Below are 15,066 nucleotides of genomic sequence, written 5' to 3'. Positions count from 1 at the left end.
TCCCCATCCACCACCACCCTCCTCCGTTGAACAATTTCTCCTTTGACTCCACTCACTTCATCCAAATTAAAGGTGTTGTTATGGGAACTCGCATGGGTCCTAGCTACGCCTGCCTTTTCGTGGGATATGTGGAACATTCTTTCTTCCAGTCCTACTCAGGTCCCCTCTCGCCCGGAGCTAGAAAATTTAATTCACTTTGCTTCCAATTTCCTCCCTTCCCTCATCTTCACATGGTCCATCTCCGATTCTTCCCTTCCTTTCCTCGACTTCTCTGTCACCATTTCTGGGGATAGGCTATCGACAAACATCCACTATAAGCCCAGTGACTCCCACAGCTACCTGGACTACAATTCCCCCCACCCCTCTTCCTGTAAGGACTCTATTCCATTCTCCCAGTTTCTTCGTCTCCATTCCGCATCTGTTCTGACAATACCACCTTCTGTACTCGTGCTTCTGATATGTCTTCCTTTTCCCTCAACTGTGGTTGATACAGTCCTCGACCGTGTCCGTTCCATTTCCCGCACTTCTGCTCTCGCCCCTTCCCCCATAACCATGATAGAATTCCCCATCCTCACCTTTCACCCCACCAGCTTCCACAGTCAACGGATCCTCCACCATTTCCACCACTTCCAGCGTGATCCCACCACCAAACACATCTTCCCCTCCCCTCTCAGCATCCCGAAGGGACCATTCCCTTCGAGACATACTGGTCCACTCCTCAATCACCCCCAACACCTCCTCCCCTTCCCATGGCACCTTCCCATGCAAGCGCAGGAGATGCAACACCTGCCCTTTTACCTCCTCCCTTCCCAATGTCCAGGGCCCCACTCCTTTCAGGTGAAACAGCGATTTACTTATACTTCTTGCAATTTAGTATACTGTATTCGCTGCTCACGATGCAGTCTCCTCTACATTGGGGAGGGTAAACGCAGACTGGATGACCGCTTTGCAGAACACCTCCACTCAGTCCATAAATGTGACCCCGAGCTTCCGGTCGCTTGTCACTTTAATTCGCCGCTCCACTCCCACTCTGACCTCGGCCTCTTCCACTGTTCCAACGAAGCTCAACTTAAGTTCGAGTAACAGCACCTCATCCCTCATCTTTCCATTAGGCACTTTACAGCCTTCTGGACTCAACATCGAGTTCAACAATTTCAGACCATAACCTCGGTCCCCTATTTTTTCACATGGCAGCTGTTAATATTTCTGCAATTTCAATTTACATCTCTTTTAGACTCATCTTTTGTTTCTTTACTTGCCCCAATTACCATCTCATTTTGCTTTGTACTATCATCCCTTTTGTCATTCAATCACTCCTGCCTTCCACACTAGCACAGACCTTCCCTTTTGTTCTTTCCTCCCCTCCCCCTTTCCATGCCCCTGCACTTGCTTAAAATTTGTTACATCTCTAACATTTTCCAGTTCTGACGAAGGGTCATCGACCTGAAACGTTAACGGTTTCCCTCTTCACAGATGCTACCTGACCTGCTGCATATTTCCAGCATTTTTTGTTTCTATTTCAGATTTCCAGCAACCGCAGTATTTTGCTTTTGTATCTGTAGACCAGTTGGGCCAAATGGCCTGTTTCTCGGTCTCAAACTCTATGCAAATCTATATAAATTTCTATGTCTTACCTATGGTAAGGACCAAGGTGTAGCCAAGAGGTAACAGGTTGAAAGTAGGGATCTCGCTTGGGTGGGGACAGACTGCAAGGCAGCTAGCACAACATGCACATTAGAGAGAGAAACTGCAGTGATAGAGCTGAGAGGAATAATCGATGGGCTTGGGAGTGAAGTGAGTGTTGTGCAGCCTACAGAGGCAAAGAGAGAGACAGAAAGACAGATTTTGCCAGACTATTTATAAACATAACAAAAAATAAAAGGAATATTTGAAGTTAACCACAAACTTGCCCAACTCCTGCTAGAAATGTCCACATTAAGTTTTGCCCTGAGGCCTAACCTCCATCAAGGGACTGGGGCCTGAGTTTGGCTCGGAGGCCACAACTACAATTGGGAAACAAAGTATTGACGCACATGGCCACAAAAAACAACTTCGGCTATCAATGAGCATGAGGGGAACATAGTAACAAGGAGGAGGCCAATCAGACCCTCAAGCTTGTTCCGCCATTCAATTAGATCATGACTGATCTGTTCCTCAACTCCATTTAACTGACTTTGATCCATATCCCTTGATACCCTTACCTGTCGATCTCAGTCTTGAAAATTTCAATTAACTCAGCATGCACAGCCTTTTGGGGCAGAGAATTCCAGATTTCCACTACTTTGTGTGAAGTACTTCTTCCTGATTTCACTCCTAAATGGCCTAGCTCTAATTTTAAAATTGTGTGCTTTTGTTCTGGATTCCGTCAGCAGTGGAAATAGTTTCTCTGTATTGACCCTATCGAACTCCTTTATCATTTTAAACACCTGAATTAAATCACCCTTCAACAAAACTACTTGTATTTATTTATATAGCGCCTTTAACATAGTAAAACGTCCAAAGGTGTTTTCACAGGAGTATTATAAGACAAAAAAATTTGACACCGAGCCACATAAGGAGAAATTAGGGCAGGTGACCAAAAGCTTGGTCAAAGAGGTAGGTTTTAAGGAGGAAAGAGAGTTGGAAAGGCAGAGAGGTTTAGGCAGGGAATTCCAGAGCTTAGGGCCTAACTAGGCAGCTGAAGGCACGGCCAACAATGGTTGAGCGATTATAATCAGGGATGCTCAAGAGGCCAGAATTAGAGAAGCGCACATATCTCGGGGGGGGGGGGGGGTTGTGAGCATGATGGAGATTATAGGGATAGGGAGGGGCGAGGCCATGGAGGGATTTGAAAGGCCAGTGTCGGGAACGGTGAGAGCGGAGTTTCAGTGAGTATTTAAACTCACTTTCGCGGGCTTTTTTTTTTTTTTTTTAAAACACAGGCTTACCAATTTCAGACTGGCGGCGGCATTCCAGAGCCACGTCACAATTCAAAACGTGACGCGGGCAGGAGGAAGCAGCTGATTGGGTGAGTACGGCCAGGTGAGTATTTATACTCTATAGTTTGACAGTTAAGGTTCACGGTTTATAAAGTTTAGAAGGTCTTAATTTTGTGGTTATAGTTTCTAAGGTCTCTGTTGTGTAGCAGGGAGTGCTAGGAAACAAGGGCCCTTGAGTATATCATTTAATTGTAGGATAATTGGTGGTATTGATTTAATTTAAATTAATTAAAGGGTAAGTCATGGCAGCAATGCTCGGCCTCGTGGCATGCTCCTCTTGCACTATCTGGGAAATCAGGGACACAAAAAAGTGTTAAAAAAACAAGCCTGAAGGCTTTGTGTCTTAATGCGAGGAGCATTCGTAATAAGGTGGATGAATTAGCTGCGCAAATAGATGTAAATGGATATGATATAATTGGGATTACGGAGACATGGCTCCAGGGTGACCAAGGCTGGGAATTCAACATCCAGGGGTATTCAATATTCAGGAAGGACAGGCAAAAAGGATAAGGCGGTGGGGTAGCATTGCTGGTTAAAGAGGAGATTAACACAATTGTAAGGAAAATCTGTATGGGTAGAGCTGAGAAATACCAAGGGGCAGAAAACGTTAGTGGGAGTTGTATACAGACCCCCAAACAGTAATACTAAGGTTGGGGATGGCATTAAACGGGAAATTAGAGATGTGTGCAATAAGGGCACAGCAGTTATCATGGGTGACTTTAATCTACATATAGATTGGGCTAACGAAATTAGTAACAATACTGTGGAAGAGGAATTCCTAGAGTGTATATGGGATGGTTTCCTGGACCAATATGTCGAGGAACCAACTAGAGATCAGGCCATCTTAGACTGGGTATTATGTAATGAGAAAGGATTAATTAGCAATCTTGTTGTGCGAGGCCCCTTGGAGCGATCATAATATGATAGAATTCTTCATTAAGATGGAGAATGAAGTCGTTGACTCAGAGACTAGGGTCCTGAATTTAAATAAAGGAAACTACGATGGTATGAAGCGCAAGTTGGCTAGGATGGATTGGGGAATGTTACTTAAAGGGTTGACGGTGAATAGGCAATGGCAAACATTTAAAGATCGCATGGATGAACTACAGAATTTGTTCATCTCTGTTTGGCATAAAAATAAAACAAAAAAGGTGACTCAACCGTGGCTAACAAGGGAAATTAAGGATAGCATAAGATCCAAGGAGAGGACATATAAATTGGCCAGAAAAAGCAGCAAACCTGAGGATTGGGAGCAGTTTAGGATTCAGCAAAGGAGGACAAAGGGATTAATTAAGAGGGGGAAAATAGAGTATGAGAGCAAGCTTGCAGGGAACATAAAAACTGGCTGTAAAAGCTTCTATAGATATGTGAAGAGAAAAAGATTGGTAAAGTCAAGTGTAGGTCCCTTGCAGTCAGAATCAGGGGAATTTATAATGGGGAACAAAGACATGGCAGACGAATTAAATACATACTTTGGTTCTGTCTTCACAAAGGAGGACACAAATAACCTCCCAGAGATGTCGGGGAACATAGGTCTAATGAGAGGGAGGAACTGAATGAAATCAGTATTTGTAGGGAAATGGTGTTAGGGAAATTGATGGGATTGAAGGCCGATAAATCCCCAGGGCCTGATAATCTACATCCTAGGGTACTTAAGGAAGTGGCCCTAGAAATAGTAGATGCATTGCTGGTCATTTTCCAAAATTCTATAGACTCTGGAACAGTTCCCATGGATTGGAGGGTAGCTAATGTAAGCCCACTATTTAAAAAAGGTGGTAGAGAAAAAACGGAAAATTATAGACCGGTAAGCCTGACATCGGTAGTGGAGAAAATGCTAGAGTCCACTATTATAAAAGACGTAATAGCAGAGCACTTGGAAAACAGTGACAGGATCAGACAAAGTCAACATGGATTTACAAAAGGTAAATCATGCTTGACTAATCTACTGGAATTTTTTGAGGGTGTAACTGGTAGAATAGATACGGGAGAACCAGTGGACGGGGTGTATTTGGACTTTCAGAAGGCTTTTGATAAGGTCCCGCATAAGAGACTAGCGTGCAAAGTTAAAGCACATAGGATTGGGGGCAAGGTACTGACTTGGATAGAGAACTGGTTGGCAGACAGGAAGCAAAGAGTTGGAATAAGCGGGTCTTCTTCCGAGTGGAAGCCAGTGACTAGTGGGGTACCGCAGGGATCGGTGCTAGGACCCCAGTTAGTCACAATATATATTAATGATCTAGACAAGGGAACTAGATGTAATATCTCCAAGTTTGCAGACGACACAAAGCTGGGTGGGCGTGTGTGCTGTGAGGAGGATGCAGAGAAACTCCAGTACGATTTGGACAGGTTGGGCGATGGGGCAGATGCAGTATAATGTGGGTTATTGCGAGGTTATCCACTTTGGTGGCAAAAACAGGAAGGCAGATTATTATCTGAACGGCAATAGATTGGGAAAAGGGGAAGTGCAACGAGACCTGGGTGTCCTTGTGCACCAGTCGCTGAAGGTAAGCATGCAGGTGCAGCATACGGTTAAGACGGCAAATGGTATGCCAGTTAGCTTAACATCCGTCATAGGGCATGATATGCCTATCAATTAGTCCAATAAAAGGCGACGAGTTAAGAACGTAACTGAAGGTTTTTATTGGCTAAATAACAGAGCCCACCCTCGTGGGTGATCCGATCCAACAGGGAGGAATACTAGCCAGTCAGCTACCTTTATACCTGGGCAGGTAATGGGCGGAGTCGGAGGTGGTCAGCCCAGGTATAACAGTGCGACAAGAGGCGACCTCGTGTAGTGATGTGACAGTGAGAACAGTGAGAACAATATACAGTGATAACTATAACAGTGGTTTACCACATTCACCCCTTGTTTAGATTAGAGTCCGGCGGGGTGAAGTGTATTACCAGCTCTGGTATGTCAGTCTGTCCGGAGGCTTCGTTAGCCTCTCCGATCGTCGCAGCGGCGGTGTTACATTATCCGGTGTTAAAGCTGGTGTCTGCGTAGTCGGCAAAGGCTCGTGGGGTTCCGGCATGCCGTCTACCTCGGCTGGACTCGGGGGGTTGGGAGGGGGGGGGTGAGGGTGCGAGGTCTCGTAAGGAGACAGTGTCCTCCCGTCCGTCTGGGTAAGCCACATAGGCGTACTGGGGGTTGGCGTGCAGGAGGTTCACCTTCTCGACCAGGGGGTCCGTTTTATGGGCCCTCACGTGCTTTCGCAGCAAGACGGGTCCCGGAGAGGTCAGCCAGGTTGGTAGGGTGGTTCCCGTAGTCGACTTCCTGGGGAAGACAAACATTCGGGCATGGGGGGTGGTGTTAATGGCCGTGCAAAGTAGTGACCGGATGGAGTGCAGCGCAATCGGGAGGACCTCTTGCCAGCGTGAGGTTGGGAGGCCCTTAGACTTTAAGGCTAAGAGGGTGGCCTTCCATACCGTCGCGTTCTCTCTTTCCACCTGGCCGTTCCCTCGGGGGTTGTAGCTGGTGGTCCTGCTTGCTGCAATACCCCTCTCCAATAGGAACTGACGGAGTTCCTCGCTCATGAAGGAGGCGCCCCGGTCACTATGTATATAGTTCGGGAACCCGAACAAGGCGAAGAGTTTGTTCAGGCATTTAATGACCGTGTTACTGGTCATGTCTGGGCAGGGGAAGGCAAAGGGGAAACGGGAGTACTCATCAACGATGTTGAGGAAGTACACATTACGGTCGGATGACGGTAGGGGCCCCTTGAAGTCGATGCTCAGACGCTCGAAGGGGCGGGTGGCCTTGATCAGGCTTGCTCTGTCCGGCTTATAGAAGTGCGGTTTGCACTCAGCACAGATCTGGCAGTTTCTGGTCATGGTCCTGACCTCCTCGATGGAGTATGGCAGGTTGCGGGCCTTAATGAAATGGTAGAGTCTGGTGACTCCGGGGTGGCAGAGGTCATTGTGGAGGGTCTGAAGTCTATCACTTTGCGCGCTGGCGCATGTAATGCGTGAAAGAGCATCAGGGGGGTCGTTCAGTTTACCGGGCCGGTACAAGATCTCATAATCATAGGTGGAAAGCTCGATTCTCCACCTCAAGATTTTGTCGTTCTTGATCTTGCCCCTCAGCTTGTTATTAAACATGAAGGCAACCGAGCGTTGGTCGGTGAGGAGGGTAAATCGTTTGCCTGCCAAGTAGTGCCTCCAGCGCCGTACTGCCTCCACAATTGCCTGGGCTTCCTTCTCGACCGACGAGTGTCGGGTCTCGGGGCCCTGTAGGGTCCTTGAGAAGAAGGCTACCGGCCTACCCTCCTGGTTAAGGGTAGCGGCTAGGGCGAAGTCGGATGCATCGCTCTCCACTTGGAAGGGGATTGACTCATCCACTGCGTGCATTGTGGCCTTGGCTATGTCTCCCTTAATGAGGGAGAAGGCCGCGCACGCCTCTTCCGTGAGGGGGAAGGATGTGGTTTTCAGGAGGGGTCTGGCTTTGTCCGCATAATTGGGTACCCATTGGGCATAGTAGGCGAAAAGCCCCAGGGTTCTCCTAAGTGCTTTTGGACAGTGGGGGAGGGGTAGCTCCATGAGGGGGCGCATTCTTTCGGGGTCGGGGCCGATGACTCCGTTCTCTACTACACAGCCAAGGATGGCAAGGCGCGCTGTGTTAAACACGCATTTCTCCTTATTGTAGGTGAGGTTCAGCCGTTGGGCCGTACGGAGGAATTTCTCCAGATTCACGTCGTGGTCCTGCCGGTCGCGGCCGCAGATGGTGACGTTATCTAGGTAGGGGAATGTGGCCTGCAGTCCGTTCTGGTCAACCATCCGGTCCATCTCCCTTTGGAAGACCGAGACCCCGTTGGTGACACCGAAGGGGACCCTAAGGAAGTGGTATAGGCGCCCATTCGCCTCGAAGGCGGTGTACTGGCGGTCCTCGGGGTGGATAGGGAGTTGGTGGTAGGCCGACTTAAGGTCGATGGTCGAGAATACGCGGTATTGTGCAATCTGATTGACCATGTCAGATATGCGGGGAAGGGGGTATGCGTCCAGCTGGGTGTATCTGTTTATGGTCTGGCTGTAGTCGATGACCAGGCGATTTTTATCGCCGGTCTTAACGACCACGACCTGGGCACGCCAGGGGCTGTTGCTCCCCTCGATGATGCCCTCCTTCAGGAGACGCTGCACCTCAGAGCTAATGAAAGCTCTGTCCCCAGCGCTGTACCGCCTGCTCTTGGTAGCGACGGGTTTGCAGTCGGGGGTGAGGTTAGCGAACAGGGAAGGTGGCGGCACCTTGAGGGTGGATAGGCTGCAGGTGTTACGCGGTGGGCGGTTTAACCTTCGCTGGTTGTCGACTGTGAGTGGGGGGAGGGGTCCACCGTATGCTAGGGTTACACTTTGGAGGTGGGATTGGAAGTCCAGCCCTAGTAGGACGGCAGCGCAGAGCTGGGGGAGGACGAGGAGTTTAAAGTTTTTATACTCTGTACCCTTAACCGACAAGGTCACAGCACAGTAGCCGCTAATGTCCGTGGCGTGGGACCTCGATGCCATCGAGATTCGGTTGCGCGTTGGCAGGACAGGGAGGGAGTAGTGGCTCACCGTGTCTGGGTGGATGAAGCTCTCCGTGCTTCCGCTGTCGAACAGGCAGGTCGTGGCGTGGCCGTTTACTTTGATGTCCATCATCGACTTGGACAGGTGGTGTGGGCGGGCTTGATCCAGAGTGACGGAGGCTAGCGTGTAGGTAAGCGAGTCGTTGTCGTGTGCGGGCGAGGCGGTCGTCGGGTCCGGGGGCCCGGTGGCAGTCGGGCGTGGTGTGTAAAATGGCGTCTCCCACGAGGTAGGACAAAATGGCGGAGAAGATGGCTGCCCCCATAACTCACATGAGGCACTATTGGGGTCGGTTGCCTTGATCAAAGATGGCCGCCCCCATGACTCACGTGTGGGGATACTGGCCTCAGTTGCCGTGAAAGAAGATGGCCGCCCCCACAGTTCGCATGAGGCACTGCTGGCCTCTGAAGATCCGCTCCTGCAGGCCTTAGAGAAGTGGCCTTTCTTCCTGCAGGTTGTGCAGGTAGAGTTCCTGGCTGGGCAGCGCGACCTCGGGTGCTTCTCCTGGCCGCAAAAGAAGCAGCCGGCGGCCCGATCGCGGGTGCCCGATGTCGGAGCCGGTACCGGGGGTGGCGGGCCCGGTCGGGTCCGGGACGCCGACGCTGAGGTAGGTCCCGGGGGCGGCGCTGCGAAGGGTATTGCGGTAGGGGTCGGGCCCGAGTCCCAGGGTCGCGAGCAGTACCTGGAAAACGCCTCCTGGTCCTGATGGGCCACCTCCAGGGAGAGAGCGAGGGCTTCAGCTTTGTCCAGGTCGAGGTCTTTAGCTTCAAGCAGTCTTTGCCGTGAGTAGTCGGACCGTAGGCCTTTCACAAAGGCATCGCGGATATTATCTTCCGTATTTTCAACAGCCGTCACCGCTTTAAAGTCACAGTTCCTGCCGAGTGCTCTTAGCGCCCGTAAAAATTCAGCTACAGACTCTCCTGGCTGTTGCGGGCGGGATCTTAGGAGGTGCCTGGTGTACATGTAATTTACCGGGCTGCGGTACTGCTGTTTCAGTAGGTTGATAGCGGCCTCGTACGTAGTCGTGTCCTGTATGAGTGCGTATACTCTCGGGCTCGCTTGGGCGTTCAGAAGTCTTAGTTTGGATCTCTGCGGGGCGCCGGATTCTTCCAGGTAGGATTCGAAGCAGTCCAGCCAGTGTTTGAAGTTGAGGGCTGCGTTTGGTGCCTGTGGGTTTAGATCCAGGTATGGTGGTTTCAAGGCTTGCAGCCAAGCCGGCTGGTGTGGCCCGTTGTCTGGAGGCTGCTGTTGCTGTGCTGCTGGGTGAGCTCCTTGCTGTTGCTGTTCATTATCAGACATCTTTAAAATTTAGCCAATAAAATTGATATGCCTATCAATTAGTCCAATAAAAGGCGACGAGTTAAGAACGTAACTGAAGGTTTTTATTGGCTAAATAACAGAGCCCACCCTCGTGGGTGATCCGATCCAACAGGGAGGAATACTAGCCAGTCAGCTACCTTTATACCTGGGCAGGTAATGGGCGGAGTCGGAGGTGGTCAGCCCAGGTATAACAGTGCGACAAGAGGCGACCTCGTGTAGTGATGTGACAGTGAGAACAGTGAGAACAATATACAGTGATAACTATAACAGTGGTTTACCACAGGGCAGATGTTAGAAGCTATTATTAAAGATGTTATAGTAGGGTACTTAGAAAAGTTCATGGTAATCAGGCAGAGTCAACGTGGTTTTGTGAAAGGGAAATCATGTTTAACCAATTTATTGGAGTTCTTTGAGGAAGTAACATGCGCTGTGGATAAAGGGGAACCGATGGATGTACTGTACTTAGATTTCCAGAAGGCATTTGATAAGGTGCCACATCAAAGGTTATTGCGGAAAATAAAAGCTCATGGTGTAGGGGGTAACATATTGGCATGGCTAGAAGATTGGCTAGCTAACAGGAAACAGAGAGTAGGCATAAATAGGTCATTTTCTGGTTGGCAAGATGTAACGAGTGGTGTGTCACAGGGATCAGTGCTGGGGCCTCAACTTTTTACAATTTATATAAATGACTTGGATGAAGGGACCGAAGGTATGGTTGCTAAATTTGCTGATGACACAAAGATAGACAGGAAAGTAAATTGTGAAGAGGACATAAGGAGGCTACAAAGGGATACAGATAGGTTAATTGAGTGGGCAAAGATCTGGCAAATGGAGTATAATGTGGGAAAATGTGAAATTGTCCATTTTGGCAGGAAGAATAAAAAAGCATATTATCTAAATGGTGAGAGATTGCAGAGCTCTGAGATGCAGAGGGATCTGGGTGTCCTAGTGCATGAATTGCAAAAGCTAGTATGCAGGTACAGCAAATAATTATGAAAGCTAATAGAATGTTATTGTTTATTGCGAGGGGAATTGAATACAAAAGTAGGGAGGTCATACTTCAGTTATACAGGGCATTGGTGAGACCACGTCTGGAGTACTGTGTACAGTATTGGTCTCCTTATTTAAGGATGTAAATGCGTTGGAAGCAGTTCAGAGAAGGTTTACTAGACTAATACCTGGAATGGGCGGGTTGTCTTATGAGGAAAGGTTGGACAGGCTAGGCTTGTATCCGCTGGAGTTTAGAAGAGTAAGAGGTGACTTGATTGAAACATTTAAGATCCTGAGGGGTCTTGAAAGGGTGGATGTGGAGAGGATGTTTCCTCTTGGAGAATCTAGAACTAGGGGTTACTGTTTAAAAATAAAGGAGCCACCCATTTAAGACAGAGATGAGGAGAAATTTTTTCTCAGAGGGTCGTGAGTCTTTGGAACTCTCTTCCTCAGAGGGCGGTGGAAGCAGAGTCTTTGAATATTTTTAAGGCAGAGGTAGATAGATTCTTGGTGAGCAAGGGGATGAAAGGTTATCTGGGGTAGGCGGGAATAAAAAGTATTCAGATCAGCCATGATCTTATTGAATGGCGGAGCATGCTTGAGGGGCCTGCTCCTGCTCCTAATTCGTATGTGGAAACTGACACCGTGTTTTCAGATGATGTCGCCAAGGGGCAGCATGTAGATGAGAAATAGGAGGGGGCCAAGGATAGATCCTTGGGGGACACCAGAGGTAACGATGCGAGAGCAGAAAGAGAAGCCATTACAGGTGATTCTCTGGCTATGATTAGATAGATAAGAATGGAACCAGGCGAGTGCAGTCCCACCCAGCTGGACGACGGTGGAGAGGCATTGGAGAAGGATGGAGTGGTCAGCCATGTCAAAGGCTGCAGACAAGTTAAGAAGGACGAGGAGGGATAGTTTACCTTTGTCGGTGTCACAAAGGATGTAATTTATGACTTTGATGAGAGCCATTTCGGTACTGTGGCAGAGGCGAAAACCTGATTGGAGGGATTCAAACATGGAGTTGCAGGAAAGATGGGCAAAGATTTGGGAGGCGACAACATGTTCAGGGACTTTGGAGAGGAAAGGGAGGCTGGAGATGGGGCAGTAGTTTGCAAGGACGAAGGGGTCAAGGTTTTTTTTTTTTTTTAAAAAGAGGGATGATGACAGCAGATTTGAAGGAGAGGGGGACAGTACCTGAAGAGAGAGAACCGTTAACAATGTCAGCTAACATGGGAGCCAGAATAGGAAGTTGGGTGGTCAGCAGTTTGGTGGAAATAGAGTCGAGGGAGCAGTAAGTGGGTCTCATGGACAAGATGAGCTTGGAGAGATGATGAGGAGAAATCGGAGAGAAACTGGAGAAAGATGAGAGTTCAGGGCTAGAGCAGGGGAGAATCTTAGAGGAAGTTTGGCCCAGTTGGCTTGGGGAAGGAAGGGAAGTGGTAGAGGCAGCTGATCGTATGGTCTCAATCTTTGAGACAAAGAAGTCCACGAGCTCTTCGCACTTGTTGTTGGAGGGGAGGGTGGAGGAGATAGGCGAGAGGGATTTAAGAAGACGGTTTGCAGTAGGGAATAGAAGCCGGGGGGTTATCTTTGCATTCCAGAAAAATTCTGGAATAGTGAGACCAGACCAGAGCAGGACCCGATAATGCTTTATGTGGTCCAACCAGATCTGGCGGTGAATGGCTAAACCCATTGTCTGCAATATCCGTTCAAGTCTGCATCCCTTGGACTTAAGGGAGCGAAGTTGAGGGCCGTATCAGGGAGTACGGCCAGGGTGAGAGAGAGTAATGGTTTTAATAGGGACTAGGGCATTAAAGGTGGTGGTGAGGTTGTGGTTGAACAGATTGGTAGCTGCAGAAATGTCGTGGTGAATGGAGGGCCAAAGGCTGGACAGTTGGAATTTCCTAAGTGCAGTTGTGAGAGAGGTGGGAGAGACTTTTTTCCAGTGGCAGACACAGAAGGAAGTAGGGTGGGGGAGGGGATGTGGGTGTAGAGCGATACAAGGAAGTGGTCATAGATGGGAGTAGTGAGGCCATAAGATATAGTATGGTCGAGGGGGTGGCCATGAATATGGGTTGGGGTGTTTACTGGAGGGAGAGATTAAGGGAGGATAAGAGGGTAGTGAACTCAGAGAGAGCATGATGAATCGAGATGGAGGTTCTAAACTCAAGGGAATGCAAGTCAAGTTCATATAACCTGCCATCCTGGCCCCACGGTCTAGAATTCCCTCCACTTCTCCACCTTTAAGGCCCCCTTTAAAGCCCACCTTTGACCAAACTTTTACTGAGCCTTCTTAATATCCCCTTCTTTGTCTCGCTATCCAGTTTTGTCCATTTATGCCTCAATATACGTTAATGGTGTTATAAATGCAAATTGTAGTTATAAAGCAGGTACCCTGATGATAATACATTGTGCATCACACGGTGTAATACTCCTGTTGGTATAAGACAGCATATCCCTGACTCACCTTGAGCAACACTAGTTATATATCAAAAACAGTAAATCAACATGGCAGGCATCATACTTTGTTACTGATACAAAAAAATCTTAAAAGAATGGAGGGGTGAGGAAACACTGGGTCCTTCTCAACTCAAGCCAAGACTGACTTTAAAATTTGCAAAGCTTCCTGATCAAACAACAATTAAGCTCCGGGTGACCAGAGCTTATTTTTACTGAACAACAATTAGACCTTGTCGGCTTAAAAGGGGCAGAGATCCACCTCAGCAGAATACATTGTCCTATAAAACAGCATATCATGTAATTTAATGTTAGCAGCAATGTTCCCTCTTATTTTTTTTGGTGCCACACAGCATTGCGCATGCAGTTTTTGTATTGAAAAGACAGCAAACTGGCTGCACGGGTACCCTGGAGCACTGTGTGCTTAAAGGGAACATTGGTTAGCAAGCAGTGCCACAGGAGATCTGCTAACAATATAATAAAGAACTTGCATCTATATGGTGCCCTTCACATCCTCAGGACATCCCAAGGTACTTTACCAAACTACTTTTTGAAGTGTAATCACCGTCATGTAATGTAGGAAAACACAGCAGCCAATTTGCACACAGCAAAGCCCCACAAATGGCAATAAGAAAACGACTAGTTAGTCTGTTTTTTGATGCTGGTAAAGGAATAAATGTAGTCCAGAACTCCCCTGTGGTTCTTCAAATAGTGCCATGGGGTCTTTTACAGCCACCTGCATAGATATATAGGGCCTCAGTTTAACATTGCATCTGAAAGATGTTACCTCCAACGATGTAGTACTCCCGCCCTCTGTATTGCACTGAAGTGTCAGCTCAAGTCCCCAGAGTGTGGCTTCAACCCATGACCTTCTGACTCAGTGTGTGCTATCATGCAGCCAAGCTGGCACCTAAAAACAGCATACCAGTGCATCGCACTTCCTGTGTCACATTACTTACGCCATACTACATTATATACAAATTATGTTTTCTATGCAAATTTCTTGCAGTTGATTTACTCATATGTAAATTTCTTCTTTGACTTCAATGTCAACCACCACCACCACCACATCAGAACACCAGGAATATGTTTAACAATGTAAGTTACTTTATTTGTTTTTTTTTAAATTTTAGACACCTCTACCTCCAATCTAAGTCATACTCACTCACCTTTACCCTATCCTTCCCCAGTTTGTTTCAGGACATCACACTGATTCAGACCAGGGCAGCTTCCCCCCCTCAACCTCCAATGTTGGCACCATATCATTCTCCTCCCCCAGACCCTGTACTCACCATCCTAAAACTGCTTCTCATGTCAACCCCAGCTTCTGTGCTCTGCCTGTCAATGCCAGGCCCACACTTCCATCCATTCCACCGCGACAAACAACCATGATTTAAACTTTCTTACCATCTTTTTTCTCTTTCTGCACCTCTCCTCTCACCACCTGAAAATATAAAAATTACCAAATGATGACTCGCCACAAGTAATGAAGATACATACATGCAAGCACATGTGCCTCTGGTGTCATTACTGTTCTGCTTGCCTCTCTCCAGCCCCATTCTTCCCAACCTGATCTCATTCCCACCGCAACCTCGCACTTGGCCATGCTTCACACAACTAGCCCTTCTGGCACACACATCTCCAGTACCCTCACCATCACGTTCTCCTTTCACATTGCCAGATGAATGTTTTCCCTCCTCAACCTCTGCCACTTCTCCAGTCTGCCTTATTATTTTGCCACCATTCTTTTTCCAATAATAAAAAT

General features: G+C 48.1%; 1 protein-coding gene across 1 annotated transcript in view; it reads right to left on the bottom strand.

Moving 5' to 3' along the window:
* The window catches only part of LOC147112482 (katanin p60 ATPase-containing subunit A1-like), a 76,404-nt gene extending 61,706 nt beyond the window's left edge, over positions 1-14,698 (bottom strand). The window contains exon 1 of the mRNA XM_085996772.1: positions 14,594-14,698. Within this exon, the coding sequence (XP_085852898.1) occupies positions 14,594-14,614 (21 nt within the window). The 5' untranslated portion in view covers positions 14,615-14,698. The remainder of the gene's footprint in view (positions 1-14,593) is intronic.
* Between the last annotated feature and the right edge of the window lie 368 nt (positions 14,699-15,066).

The sequence above is a fragment of the Somniosus microcephalus genome, chromosome 9, assembly GCF_052327205.1.
Source record: "Somniosus microcephalus isolate GS21.2 chromosome 9, FLI_Smic_1.0, whole genome shotgun sequence".
Classification (NCBI taxonomy): Eukaryota; Metazoa; Chordata; class Chondrichthyes; order Squaliformes; family Somniosidae; genus Somniosus; species Somniosus microcephalus.
This window is presented reverse-complemented; position numbering and strand designations above follow the sequence as displayed.